The sequence below is a fragment of the Lepidochelys olivacea genome (assembly GCF_965140295.1).
Source record: "Lepidochelys olivacea isolate rLepOli2 genome assembly, chromosome: 1".
Lineage (NCBI taxonomy): Eukaryota > Metazoa > Chordata > Testudines > Cheloniidae > Lepidochelys > Lepidochelys olivacea.
The window spans coordinates 339,174,953-339,188,581 of NC_140411.1; the positions used below are offsets into that span (position 1 = coordinate 339,174,953).

At 43.5% G+C, this 13,629-nt stretch overlaps 1 protein-coding gene across 1 annotated transcript in view; it reads right to left on the bottom strand.

Annotated features, from left to right (window-relative positions):
- The window catches only part of PRPF18 (pre-mRNA processing factor 18), a 32,469-nt gene extending 19,973 nt beyond the window's left edge, over positions 1-12,496 (bottom strand). Inside the window, exons 1-4 of the mRNA XM_084630558.1 lie at positions 12,353-12,496; positions 10,306-10,383; positions 6,296-6,400; positions 4,229-4,342 (exon numbers count right to left, since the gene is read on the bottom strand). Of these exons, the coding sequence (XP_084486684.1) occupies positions 4,229-4,342; positions 6,296-6,400; positions 10,306-10,383; positions 12,353-12,418 (363 nt within the window). The 5' untranslated portion in view covers positions 12,419-12,496. The remainder of the gene's footprint in view (positions 1-4,228; positions 4,343-6,295; positions 6,401-10,305; positions 10,384-12,352) is intronic.
- Between the last annotated feature and the right edge of the window lie 1,133 nt (positions 12,497-13,629).

The following is a 13,629-nucleotide window of genomic DNA, read 5'->3' on the forward strand; positions in this document are numbered from 1 at the left end:
CTGCTGAATTGGAATTCATTTGCAAATTGGATATTATTAATTTAGGCTTAAATAGAGACTGGGAGTGGCTAAGTCATTATGCAAGGTAGCCTATTTCCCCTTGTTTTTTTCCTACGCCCCCCCCAGACGTTCTGGTTAAACTTGGATTTATGCTGGAAATGGCCCACCTTGATTATCATACACATTGTAAGGAGAGTGGTCAGGTTTGGATGAGCTATTACCAGCAGGAGAGTGAGTTTGTGTGTGTATGGGGGTGTGGGGTGAGAAAACCTGGATTTGTGCTGGAAATGGCCCACCTTGATTATCATACACATTGTAAAGAGAGTGGTCACTTTGGATGGGCTATTACCAGCAGGAGAGTGAGTTTGTGGGGGGTGGGGGGAGCGGAGGGTGAGAAAACCTGGATTTGTGCTGGAAATGGCCCAACTTGATTTTCATACACATTGTAAGGAGAGTGATCACTTTAGATAAGCTATTACCAGCAGGAGAGTGGGGTGAGGGGAGGTATTTTTTCATGCTTTGTGTGTATAAAAAGATCTTCTACACTTTCCACAGTATGCATCCGATGAAGTGAGCTGTAGCTCACGAAAGCTTATGCTCAAATAAATTAAATAAATAAATTAATATGCTCAAATAAATAAATTAGTCTCTAAGGTGCCACAAGTACTGCTTTTCTTTTTGCGAATACAGACTAACATGGCTGTTACTCTGAAATTTATCATGAAAGTTGAATTTACAAATGTAGAATTATGTACAAAAAAACCTGCATTCAAAAATAAAATAATGTAAAACTTTAGAGCCTACAAGTCCAATCAATCCTACTTTTTGTTCAGCCAATCGCTCAGACAAACAAGTTTGTTTACATTTGCAGAGGATAATGCTGTCTACTTCTTATTTACAGTGTCACCTGAAAGTGAGAACAGGCATTTGCATGGCACTGTTGTAGCCAGCGTTGCAAGTTACTTACATGCCAGAGGCACTGAAGATTCATATGTCCCTAGATGCTTCATCTACCATTCCAGAGGACATGCGTCCATGCTTCTGACGGGTTCTGCTCGATAACGATCCAAAGCAGTCTGGACCAACGCATGTTCATTTTCATCATCTGAGTCAGATGCCACCAGCAGAAGGTTGATTTTCTTTTTTGGTGGTTTGGGTTCTGTAGTTTCTGCATCAGCGTGTTGCTCTTTTAAGACTTCTGAAAGTATACTCCACACCTCGTCCCTCTCAGATTTTGGAAGGCACTTCAGATTCTTAAATCTTGGGTTGAGTGCTGTAGCTATCTCAAGAAATTTCACACTGGTATCTTCTTTCCATTTTGTCAAATTTGCAGTGAAAGTGTTCTTAAAATGAACAACATGTGCTAGGTCATCATCCGAGACTGCAATAACATGAAATATATGGCAGAATGTGGGTAAAGCAGCAGGGGACATACAATTCTCCCCCAAGGAGTTCAGTCACAAATTTAATTAACGCATTCTTTTTTTAACGAGTGTCATCAGCATGGAAGCATGTCCTCTGGAACAATGGTCGAAGCATGAAGAGGCATATGAATCTTTAGCGCATCTGGCATGTAAATATCTTGTGACACTAGCTACAACAGTGCCATGTGAATGCCTGTTCTCACTTTCAGGTGACATTGTAATTAAGAAGCGGGCAGCATTTGTAAGTGTAAACAAACTTGTTTCTCTTAGCGATTGGTTGAACAAGAAGTAGGACTAAGTGGACTTGTATGTTCTTAAAGTTTTACATTGTATTACTTTTGAGTGCAGTTATGTAACAAAAAAACCCTACATTTGTAAGTTGCACTTTCATGATAAAAGAAAAGGAGTACTTGTGGCACCTCGGAGACTAACCAATTTAGTCTCTAAGGTGCCACAAGTACTCCTTTTCTTTTTGCGAATACAGACTAACACGACTGTTACTCTGAAACTTTCATGATAGAGATTGCACTACAGAATTTGTATGAGATGAATTGAAAAATACTATTTCTTTTGTTTATCACTTTTACAGTGCAAATATTTGTAATCAAAATATATAAAGTGAGCACCGTGCACTTGGTATTCTGTGTTGTAATTAAAATCAATATATTGAAAATGTAGAAAAACATCCAAAAATATTTAATACATTTCAATTGGTATTCTATTGTTTAACAGTGCGATTAATCGCGATTCATTTTTTTGAGTTAATCACATGAGTTAACTGTGATTAATCATCAGCCTACTTTTAACCCTATTGAAGTGGAGCTAAACAACTACACGGGCTTGAAACGTGTTCAAAAATTCCTGAAGGAATTTTATTTACTGTCTTATAGCCAGTCCTGCTTCCATTAACGGCAATGGCAGCGTTGTCATTGACTTCAATGGGATGAGTCCTTTGTCAGCAAGACTTCTTTCAAACATTTGTCTTGTTTATCCTGCTTCAAGCCTTTAGAAAGGAAAAGACAGACATGGGTACTGCACAAAACCAACAGGTTCCAGAGTGACTGGGCAGACCCCTGTTTAGCAGCCTGATGGAGACCTGAGACAGGCTTGAGAGGGTTTTCAAACCAGTGACACCTAACTAAACAATGCTGATGATGAATGAGAGAGAACAGAATCCAGCTCACTCTTTCTAGTTGTGTTGCAGATACCAACAGGGTACACTGGGAAATATTCAGGGCTTGTCTACACGGTGAGTTAGTGTGCTGCAAGCTGGGATGTGAATCTATAGTGCACAAACCTGCCACACACTAACTCAATGTGTGCACCTTGCTATCATGCACTAAAAGTTCTGCAGTGTACATTGACACACTCCCAAGCAGACAGGCTCTAAACACATCTCCTTCCTTGAAAGATCATGTCTGATTAAGGCTATGTATGCACTTACAGCAACATACAGAATACAGGCACTGCACATGTAGCTACACGCCAGAGTAAAAGGCAGGCTGCATCCATACGTGTCACTGTGGTAGATAGTTACACACGGCAGTGAAAGGCACTGGCAGGGGGAGAGAATGGGGAAAGCTCCGGCAGCAGGGTGCTGGTGGATTTTCCTGCGGCCTCCCCACTGCCAGAGCCTTTCCCCTTCTGCTGGAGCTTTTCACTGCAGCAGGGAAAGACTGTGGCAGGGAACTTCGCACTACTACAAATAGCGCCGTAGAGGTGGGAAGCACTGCTTGGGCACGTAGAGAGCCCATGTAGGGAATATACCCTGGAGCTTTGGGCATAAAAGGCACTCTGCTCTGCTCAACCTGCCTAAGACATGTCTCGCCATCTACACGGACATTTATACTAGAGCTAGCTGGGCGTGCATTATCTGTACTTTGCATGCCACCGTACGTGTAGACCAGGGATCGGCAACCTTTGGCACGCAGCCCGTCAGGGAAATCCGGTGGCGAGCCGGGACGGTTTGTCTACCTGCACAGTCTGCAGGTTCGGCCGATCACCATTCCAGGCCAATGGGGGCTGCGGGAAGCGATGGCCAGCACATCCCTCAGTCCACGCTGCTTCCCGCAGCCCCCATTGGCCTGGAGCGGCGAACCACGGCCAGTGGGAGCTGCTATCGGCCGAACCTGCAGATGCTGAAGGTAAACAAACCGGCCCAGCCCACCAGCAGATTTCCCTGACAGCCCACGTGCCAAAGGTTGCCGATCCCTGGTGTAGACCTACCCTAACACAGAAGGAACATATCTGTTAATTAAGATGCTATCGTAAGTCACTTTTCAGAGCTGAACTGTACTTTACATTGGAAAAAAGTTTCGATTTTTAAATCTAGAAGTAAGGAATTTGAAAAAACTATAACTGCATACCAGAAACAGTGCATCCCTCCTGTTAATAATCTGTCGCTGCTCAGAGGCAAGCTATTCAAAATACTCTTCTCCAAACAGGGATGCCTATAGTAGGCTAAAGTTTCAGAGCAAAAGACTACACTGCTTCCCCACCCCCCCCCGGTCCCATAGTTGGAATGCAACCAACAGCGCAGCTTCTGACGTCACTGCCTTCCAGAGATCTCTTTTCCAACTCAAAGCCCTGAAAACTTTCTTCAAATTAACATGCCCAGTTTGACCATTTTAATAGGGCAAGAGAAAGTAAATCATATTTAAATTATCCTCCCAGAGACTTTATAGGTGAGAACTGAAGGTAATTTTCATTGTTCTATGATTTTTCATCCCTATGAAACGCCTCAGGTGCAGTAAGTGCTCAGAGAAAGCTAGTTACACATACAGCTGTTACTTATCTGGCCTTACCTTGTTAACTTCAGGTGCAAGAATTTCTATCTTCCTCAAACGCTGAAATGCATCATAATCTGTTTCTCCAAACAATCTGATTGGTTCACCTCTCTCTCGTAACCTCCTAATCACCTGCAAAGAGTCAACAAAGTATTCCCTTATGCAAAATTGGAGAGAGAGAGAGAGAGAAAAATAAAAATCACTTCATTTACTTAGCATAAAATAGCAACCTAAGCCAGGAGGGAAGGGAAACACTATATTCTAAGCAGCAGCAGTAAAATGTTCCACTTTGTGGTTTAAATATAAAATTCCCACAGCATTTCAGTTAAAGGTCATTTCAATTCAAATATTACTGATCTAAATTCTGTTTAGAATCTCAAACAGACTCCTGGAGTTTCTTACTGACTTATTTTGAACTAATATGCAAGAATATAAACCTTTGATTGGAGAGCGGGATTTTTAAAAGCGCCCAAGCAACTTAAGAGCCCAAATCTCATTGGCTGTCCATGGTACCTGTGCATCTAAATCATTTTGGTGCTTGAGAAAATTCCATCCAGTTTTTTAAACTTTGCAAAATTCTACTCAGCCATTTGACTGGGGAAAGAAAAACCTTTTTCATCAACATGAGTGTGGGTGAGTAGATTTGGTGCTTGGGCTGTTAAGATGTCATGATGTGTTTGCAAGGCTGACTTACATGAAGCCTTTCCATCCATGGATCTCAGAGCACTTGACAAACATTAATATACTAAGTCTCAATATTCTGATGTGGTACTTACATATCCTCATTTTAAAGGAGGGTATACCGAGGCACAGAAATTAACTTACCCAAGCTCACATACCAAGTGACAGGTAGTGTCAAGACTACAATCCCAGGTCCATGCACTACCTGCTAAATCACACAACCTCCCTCATCACATTCACGTTCAGGCCCATTGGTAGCGTACATTTAATATAGGCAAAGCAGCACTCTCACTCATTGACAGGACATGCGACATTTGGCAGTGCCATCACTTTAGGATAGCAACGGACTGTCTGGAAAAGCAGCAGTCTGAAGAGTTTGAGATATTCATTCTGTAACACAGTTCTTTGCACAGACTCCTGTATTCGGACAGGCACTGAACTTTCAGTACATATTGCAAAATCAGGCCCTATGGTTCCACGTGGCATACAGCTAGTCAAACATTAGTGGTTACAGAGCTGGCATGTGGACACTCAAACTCCTCTCAGATGAAGTTACAGTTCTTACGAGGGGAGCTCTCATGCATGGTGATGGGACACCACATTTCATACCAGACTGCATGGATGAAACCAAACATGAGACCAACGGCCTACGATGCACATTTTTGATACTTCACTACAGAAAGAGAAGACAGGTGTCTGGCAATGCTAAGAGGGCACAGCTAAGATGCTCTGGGTATCTTAACTGTGAATTTCCACACTTCCACATGGTTAAGTTTATTGTAAATTTAACTTAATTCTGAATTTCCCAACTGTTTTTTGGGGAGGGGTTTTGTTTTACTAACGATGATCTTGTAAGACTTTTACTCTCAAAAAGATGAAAGAGCATATCAGTAACTTTAGCTTAACTTTTTGGGGAGGATGTAGAAACATTTTTTAAAACCTAGTTTGTGTCTTGATTTGGATTTGGACTCACAAGTCACAGACGCACAAGCTGGAAAAACAGAACTTGAAAAAATTCAGCCTGCAGCCTTCAATCCTTTAATCCCATATTCATCAGATAGTTCAAAAGGTCATCTGGAAGGGTAGTAGAAGCAAGAATTCATGCAGTGATTTGGGGGAAAAGAGAGGCTCTCCACCAAACAACGTCCCTGTGCATTTACCTGCTACTGCTCTCTCTCATTAGTGTTTTGCGCAATGACAAAAGAAGGCCCTTGTATGAGAACTAAATAGAACCACTGTAGTAAGCACTGAGATTACAATTATTTAATTAAAAACTATTATTCTGTAGCAGGACAGATACAACCTGAAATAGAGCGCTACAGATCATTAGGAAATGTAGCCCTAATGGGGAAATTTAGATCCATTTGCTGTAGTCTCAGGTTAGTTTGTGATATTTGATTTTACCTCTTGTCTGGAAAGTGTCATGGGTAACTTCTCTTCTGCCAGTTCTAGCTCCAACCCTGGATTTGATGAAGTCACTGGTTTCTCCTCCTCCTCCTCCTGCTGTACCTACATAATAAATAATAATAATAATATCTATTATAACAAATCCAGGGAAGTAAACCTATAGTGTCAAAGGTATACATAGACAGACTGTAAACTCTCTGGAACAGGGGCTGCTTCTTACTATGCAATTGTATAGCACAATGGGTCCTGATTGTGATCAGGCTTCTAGGCATACCCACAACACTAGTAAAATGATACAGATAGAATCCTAGGTCAGTATACACTTCTATGGAAGTATGGTTAAGCTTATGACAAATATCAGTGTTTCCCTAAGTGCACTTCTAAGGGATGGGGAAGGAGACCTCTTTAAGGCAATACAAAGACACAGTGGATTTTGAATACAAACAGCAAAATGACTTCTTGTTTTTTGGAAACGCTTCTTTCAGAAGAACCTGTCAAATGAACATAGTTCATTGCAAAAACATAAAAACACGCCATGCCTTCGTCATAGCTGTAGCATTGTATCGGCAGTTCCCCTCCATCAGAAAAGGAGGTTCTTGAATTAAGTGGAACCACCTCTTATTTGTAAGACTTGGTGTTTTCATAGTGCTGTAAACTTTTATGATTAAAGATATTTAAAGACAGACAGCACTCATGTCAATGCAGAGTCCTTTAAAAGCCCTGCTATAAGTTACACCTGTGAAGCTGCTGAAAATAAATGAAAATCAGATGGGCAGATTGATGCTGGTAATTTTCTGGAACAAAGCGAAAAAAAATCAGAGGATGCGGGTGAGCAGTGTAGAAACTTTCTAGATGCTTTCTTAGGTTTTAAAAAGGTACTTTTATTTTCCATTTCATTCGACAGTATATTACATTTTGTTGGCATCTCTGCATCTTGACTGTATGTTAAGCCAGTTCCAGTTTCTAGTTTTCTCTAAAACAATTATTTGATGGATGTCCTAGACAGACTAGAAATGAAGCTTTTATATTGTTGCTGGCCAAGACCCCAATCCTGCAATGAGAAATTAGAAGGACCATAAGGGTCTACCTATTTGGACCTACACGACCAGGGCACAAATCTGTATTTAGTGCTACACTAGCAAATCCAGGGACCAATCTTGCATTACTGATTCACCCAAAATACCCACTGATATCAATGGGAGTTTTGGGTCAGCAAGCAATGGAGAATCAAGCCAATGGTTAGCATCTAAAAGGCAGATGGGGGACAGTATACTTACTGAAAATAAAACTCATCACTGCAAGGGGGGGAAATAGAAACTAGTTGAAGCACATAAAGAGAAATACACCTCAATGTCAGAAAAATTTCTACACTCTCTACAATCATTTATTTTATGTTTATAACAAACAGTTAGCAGCACATGAGGGAAGATTTAAGCCATTCGGTCAGCTGGGCTCAAAGTTACAAGCAATAACTTTGCTGCAATTATTTTTGCTTTAGTGCTTTCTCTTTATAAGTGAATCAAATGCTTACATGTTACTAATGCAGTATAAGCAAAGTAAAGCACCCGCTTAAAAAAAGAATCAGTCTGCTTTCTACCCCTTAGTAATAAATTTTAAAAGTTCAAATGCAGAAATCTGGGAGGCTCTAGAAAAGCACTAAGTTAACCAGAAAGCTCATTTAAAGCCTCTCTATAGATCACGTTTTAATTCAAGAAGATTCCTGTAGCTAAATAGATATTCCAACTCCAGTCCTGGGTAACTTAACTTTTGTTTGTGTCTCCTATCAGCCACATCCTGCATTTAAACAACAAATCTGAAACATGCAGGACTGGATTCAAATGACACATGCGTGCTGGAAACACCTGCAGTTTAAGGAGTTAATAAAACCTTTACAGGTTACCTAAAAATCTGCAAGCCCCCCCCCCGCTTCACATATATGGGGCCTTCTTATCCCGAGTGACTGAAATTATGCTACAACCAATCAATGGCTCCATGTCTAGTTGGCAGCTGGTGTCAAGTGGAGTGCCCCAGGGGTCGGTCCTGGGGCCGGTTTTGTTCAATATCTTCATAAATGATCTGGAGGATGGTGTGGATTGCACTCTCAGCAAATTTGTGGATGATACTAAACTAGCAGGAGTGGTAGATACGCTGGAGGGGAGGGATAGGATACAGAGGGACCTAGACAAATTGGAGGATTGGGCCAAAAGAAATCTGAGGAGGTTCAATAAGGATAAGTGCAGGGTCCCGCACTTAGGACGGAAGATCTCAATGCACCGCTGCAGACTAGGGACCGAATGGCTAGGCAGCAGTTCTGCGGAAAAGGACCTGGGGTGACAGTGGACGAGAAGCTGGATATGAGTCAGCAGTGTGTCTTTGTTGCCAAGAAGGCCAATGGCATTTTGGGATGTATAAGTAGGGGCATAGCCAGCAGATCGAGGGACGTGATCGTCCCCCTCTATTCGACATTAGTGAGGCCTCATCTGGAGTACTGTGTCCAGTTTTGGGCCCCACACTACAAGAAGGATGTGGATAAATTGGAGAGAGTCCAGTGAAGGGCAACAAAAATGGTTAGGGGTCTGGAACACATGACTTATGAGGAGAGGCTGAGGGAACTGGGATTGTTTAGTCTGCAGAAGAGAAGAATGAGGGGGGATTTGATAGCTGCTTTCAACTACCTGAGAGGTGGTTCCAGAGAGGATGGTTCTAGACTATTCTCAGTGGTGGAAGAGGACAGGACAAGGAGTAATGGTCTCAAGTTGCAGTGGGGGAGGTTTAGGTTGGATATTAGGAAAAACTTTTTCACTAGGAGGGTGGTGAAACACTGGAATGCGTTACCTAGGGAGGTGGTGGAATCTCCTTCCTTAGAAGTTTTTAAGGTCAGGCTTGACAAAGCCCTGGCTGTGATGATTTAATTGGGGATTGGTCCTGCTTTGAGCAGCGGGTTGGACTAGATGACCTCCTGAGGTCCCTTCCAACCCTGATATTCTGTGAGTCTATAAACCACTAGCCCTAGCACAATTTTTACTTATGGTTCTTCAAACAACTAATACAAAGCGTAACTCTCTTCCGAGCTGTACAGTAACTAGATTCTGAGAACCATTTCTGATGCACATATAGTGGTCACAACTGTATGTCTATATCTATTAAGGCCAAACATTATATCTGAGCAGGGTGTTGGACTGACTGACCAACTGGGTAAAGCTCTACTAAAAACAAGGCTTTTTATTTCTGACTAGCAAACATTAAACAAGAGTATATTAAAGCATCCAACTTTAGAGTGAAGTGAGCACCTCCCTATGTATTCATACACACACACCTGAAATAAACCACCATGCTGTCAATTCCAGCAAACTAGCTAAACCGATGCCGTTAAAGAGGAAATAAACAAAGCCTTCCAGATCACTCATTTGTTTCAAAATGCACCCTGAGTTTAAGATTGCTTTCTAGTATTTTTGCCTGAAAGAAAGTAAGTGCTGTGTTGAACTCTTTCAAGCACTGGATCGTTTGGGCCAAGAAGAACAATATACGATTCGCATACGAAACAAGTTGGCTACGTTTTTCCAAAGCACCCACTCAATGTTATCTCTGCTGATCTCTCTGGGATATTTCAACAGGAAGACCTTAAACTTGTTCTTAGTTTACAAGCTGGCCTTTTTTTTTTTTTTTTTTAAAACGGAAGGTGGCTATACCAGATTCAGCGTTCATGCCTAAAACACAATTTAAAAAGAAAAAGGCAAGCTTTGATCCCAAGCCATTTCATGCTTTCCACAAGAAAAAAAGCCAAACCATAACACAAACTTAAATAGCTATATATCATGCATTTTTTTCCTGCATTAAAAATGTTTTAGGAAACTCATACCTCTCCAGGTGGCTTCTCATTTACAGGCTAATGTATAACATTGACAAATTGAACAAAGAACAACAATTATCATCAACAATATTTGGAACGTTGATATTAAATATAGACAAAGTGAGCACACAAACCACTGAAGGAGTAATTACAGTACCTTGTAGCCACATCTTTCAAAGTACGCTGCCTCTTCTTTCTTGGCTAGTTCACTGCGCTTGAAATATTTTCTGTTTCCCTAGAGAGGAGGAAAACAATGTTTTACAGTTTTATACAACTTGATTTCAATCTCCGTTCACTAATGCCTCAAAGATTTGACCAGTCCAACTAGATTTCCTTACAGAGGGGAAAATATTCTCAAAGGCACTCCCAATTTACTTTCCTTTCATGCCAGTGACTACATCAGAGTAATATTAATAAGAATCATACCATCTGGTTGGCTGGTAAGTTCAATGGATACTACAATCTCTCCAAAACACCCAGTGGTTTGAACAAGCTGATCTATCTATTATTGCTTTCATATTATCAGGACTTGAAACTGGTTTATATAACTTCTCTTTCCCCCCCCCCACACACACACTTTACTGTACATGATGAGGCCATAGCTATACTACAAAACTGAATGTGTAAGAAACCATTTTAATCAGTTTCAACTAGTGTAGCTGGGTCACTACTGAGGAGAAGGCCTAACTTTTTAAAAGTTTCTGAAACCATTTGAGACAGTGAGCGTATCTACGTTAAACAAGGACATTGTTCAGGGATATCATTTGTCTGTAATAGCTAGCTGTTGTATTTCTTCCTAAAAACAGTTTAGTGCATCCACAAAGAAACACTGTTTTTTGACAGGACCATGTAGACATGTCCAAATACAGCTCAGCTTGCAACCGTGATTGTACAAGTGCTTTCTAGGATGCCTGGAATACCCACTGCATAGAACCCAGCTCAAAAGTCTCTCTCCCTGCCTACAAAAAGGCAGTAAATCCTCTGAAGTAAGCTATGTCCTATCCGTGATGGCAATTGATATTATGGTGTACTTATCTCAATACTTAAAATAAAGTATCCTCAGCTACTATATAATCTCAGCTCTTCTAACAACAACAACATGAAAGTCTGGATTTTTCAGCATAAAAGCTTATCATCATCTAAAGAACTAAATAAATCAGATGGCCTGCAAAGTTGGGGTGTTGTGGTTCATGCAACAGCTAAATAAAATTCCCAGATCAGGGTGGAAGTGATGTAACCACGCATTTGCATGGGTATGTGAGACAGAACAAGTTTGATTAAAAGTTCCTGATCTTGCTGTCCTCACTCTGGCCAGACTCCACACTGACTTTAAGGAGGATTTTTGCCAGTCTCAGGACTACATGATCACTCCTCAGAGACTTTAGTTTATAGCTTCATGCAGAGTTCACCAAAACAACTTCCCCCGAGACCATTTGCAATAAACTGAGCAGCAAACTTTAGCTTCTTTTCCAGGTTTGTTACGTCAGCTACTGTAAAAAAAAAACAACCCACAGAGCTTTGTTGTTTTCTAGTCACCCATATACTGATGAACACGGAAGTGGGTTTAACTCCCTAATGTAAACGCAAAAGCCTGGGGAGGCAAAGAGAAAAGAACCTGGAGCGATTCTCTTCGTCTCCATTTCTTGGGAAGCAACCCCAAACTTTACACGGCTGCCAGATCCCCCGGTTACATTGTCAGCACCGGTCATACAGTGTGCTGGGAAATCATTTTGGGTCAACTGCAAGTGTTGCCACTTCACTGCTCCCCCTGCCCGGATGCAGAATATATCAGACAGCTTGAGGATGGGGGGGGGCGAGGTTTTGTGCCCCTCACTGAAGGGGACACGGATTTTCCTGCAGTCCAAGGTGCATCGAGCGGGGGGTGGGGAGGGGGGATAAATATGATGGGAACAAGGGATCTCGTGTGTCTCTATCATGGGAAGGGCTGTCGGGGTATCGCTAGAGGAAGAGGCGAGGGGCGGGTCACTGGCAGGAGCTGGCTCTGCGCCCTGACCTGGCAACGGCTAAAGGAACTAAATCCACCCCCACGGTCCCGCAAGAACCAGGGTCCATCGCACACTCCCGGGCCCCCACCGCGACCCAACCCCTCCACCTGCCAACGATCCCCGGCCCCGATCCCGGCCCCCACCGCGCTGCCGGCCCCGATCCCGGGCCCCCTCCGCGCTGCCGGCGCCGGCCCGCACCCCCACTAGCTCCTTCTCCTCCAGCAGCTGCCGCTTCCTGCTGATCTCCGCCTTGAGAATGTCCATGTCCCGCGCCGAGCTCCGCAGCCGGGCCCCCGCCCCAACACCGCCGCCGGAAGCGCCGCCGCCACACGGCTGACGTCAGTTCCGGGCACGCTGGGCGCTAGGCGGAAGTGGGGCCAAGGGAGAGAGCGCCTGGAGCCGAGGGCCTGCAGCGCCCCCTGCCGAGCCCCACCAAGCGGGGGAGGGGAGAGCGTGGGCCCTGTGCTTGGTCGGAGCAGTGATTGTGGGAGCCGGTGGATGTGTGTGCCTGGGTGTGAGTGCGTGTGCCAGGCCGTGAGTGCGTGCGCCAGTTCAGTGTAGTAGCAAAAGTAGTCCACCAGCCTCACGACTTAGAGCCACCCCGTCAGGGTAGCTACTTTTCAAAACCAGTAGTCACGGTTGCAGTCATGGCAAGGCAACAGGCAAGGATCGCTCGTGAACTGATTTGAGCGTCCGTCCCCGAGCATCTGTTTTTCCCATTTTTTCTATTCCTTTTGACTCCCGTGGAAAAAAAGAGTATAATGAAGACGTTCAATTTATGGCTTTTTAAAATGTCTTGTGAAGGTTCTGCGGCTCGTACTAATGCTGATGGAGGAGAGCGTAGAACCACAGAATCCTAGAACTGGAGGGGACCTTCATAGGTCTTCCCGTCCAGGCTCCTGCGCTCATAGCGGGACTAAGTATTATCTAGACCGGCGTTTCTCAAACTGGGGTCCGCAGACCCCTGGGGGTCCGTGAGGATACTCTAGGGGATCCCCGGGCCCCACTGATCAACTCCTCCCCCTCCCTCCCGCTTCCCTGGCATGCAGGAGGGGTAGGAGCAGGGACAGGGTGCACTCTGGAGCAGGGGTGGGAAGAGGTGAGGTGGGGGCGGGGCCTTGGGGGAGGAATTGGGAGTGGGGCCTGGGGCTGAGTGGTTGGGGCTTGAGTGGGGCTTGGGGGTCCGCGACATTTTTTTAAATCAAAACGGGGGTTCTCGGGTTCCTAAAATTTGAGAACCGCTGACCTAGACCATCCCTGACAGGTGTTTGTCTAACCTGCTCTTAAAAATCTTTGATGACAGAGATTCCACAACCTCCTAGGCAATTTACTGCAGTGCTTAACTACCCTGACAGGAAGTTTTTTCTGATGGCCAACCTAAACCCCCCTTGCTGCAATTTAAGCCCATTGCTTCTTCTTCTATCCTCAGAGAATAAGGAGAATAATTTTGCTGCCTCCTCCTTGTAACAACTTTT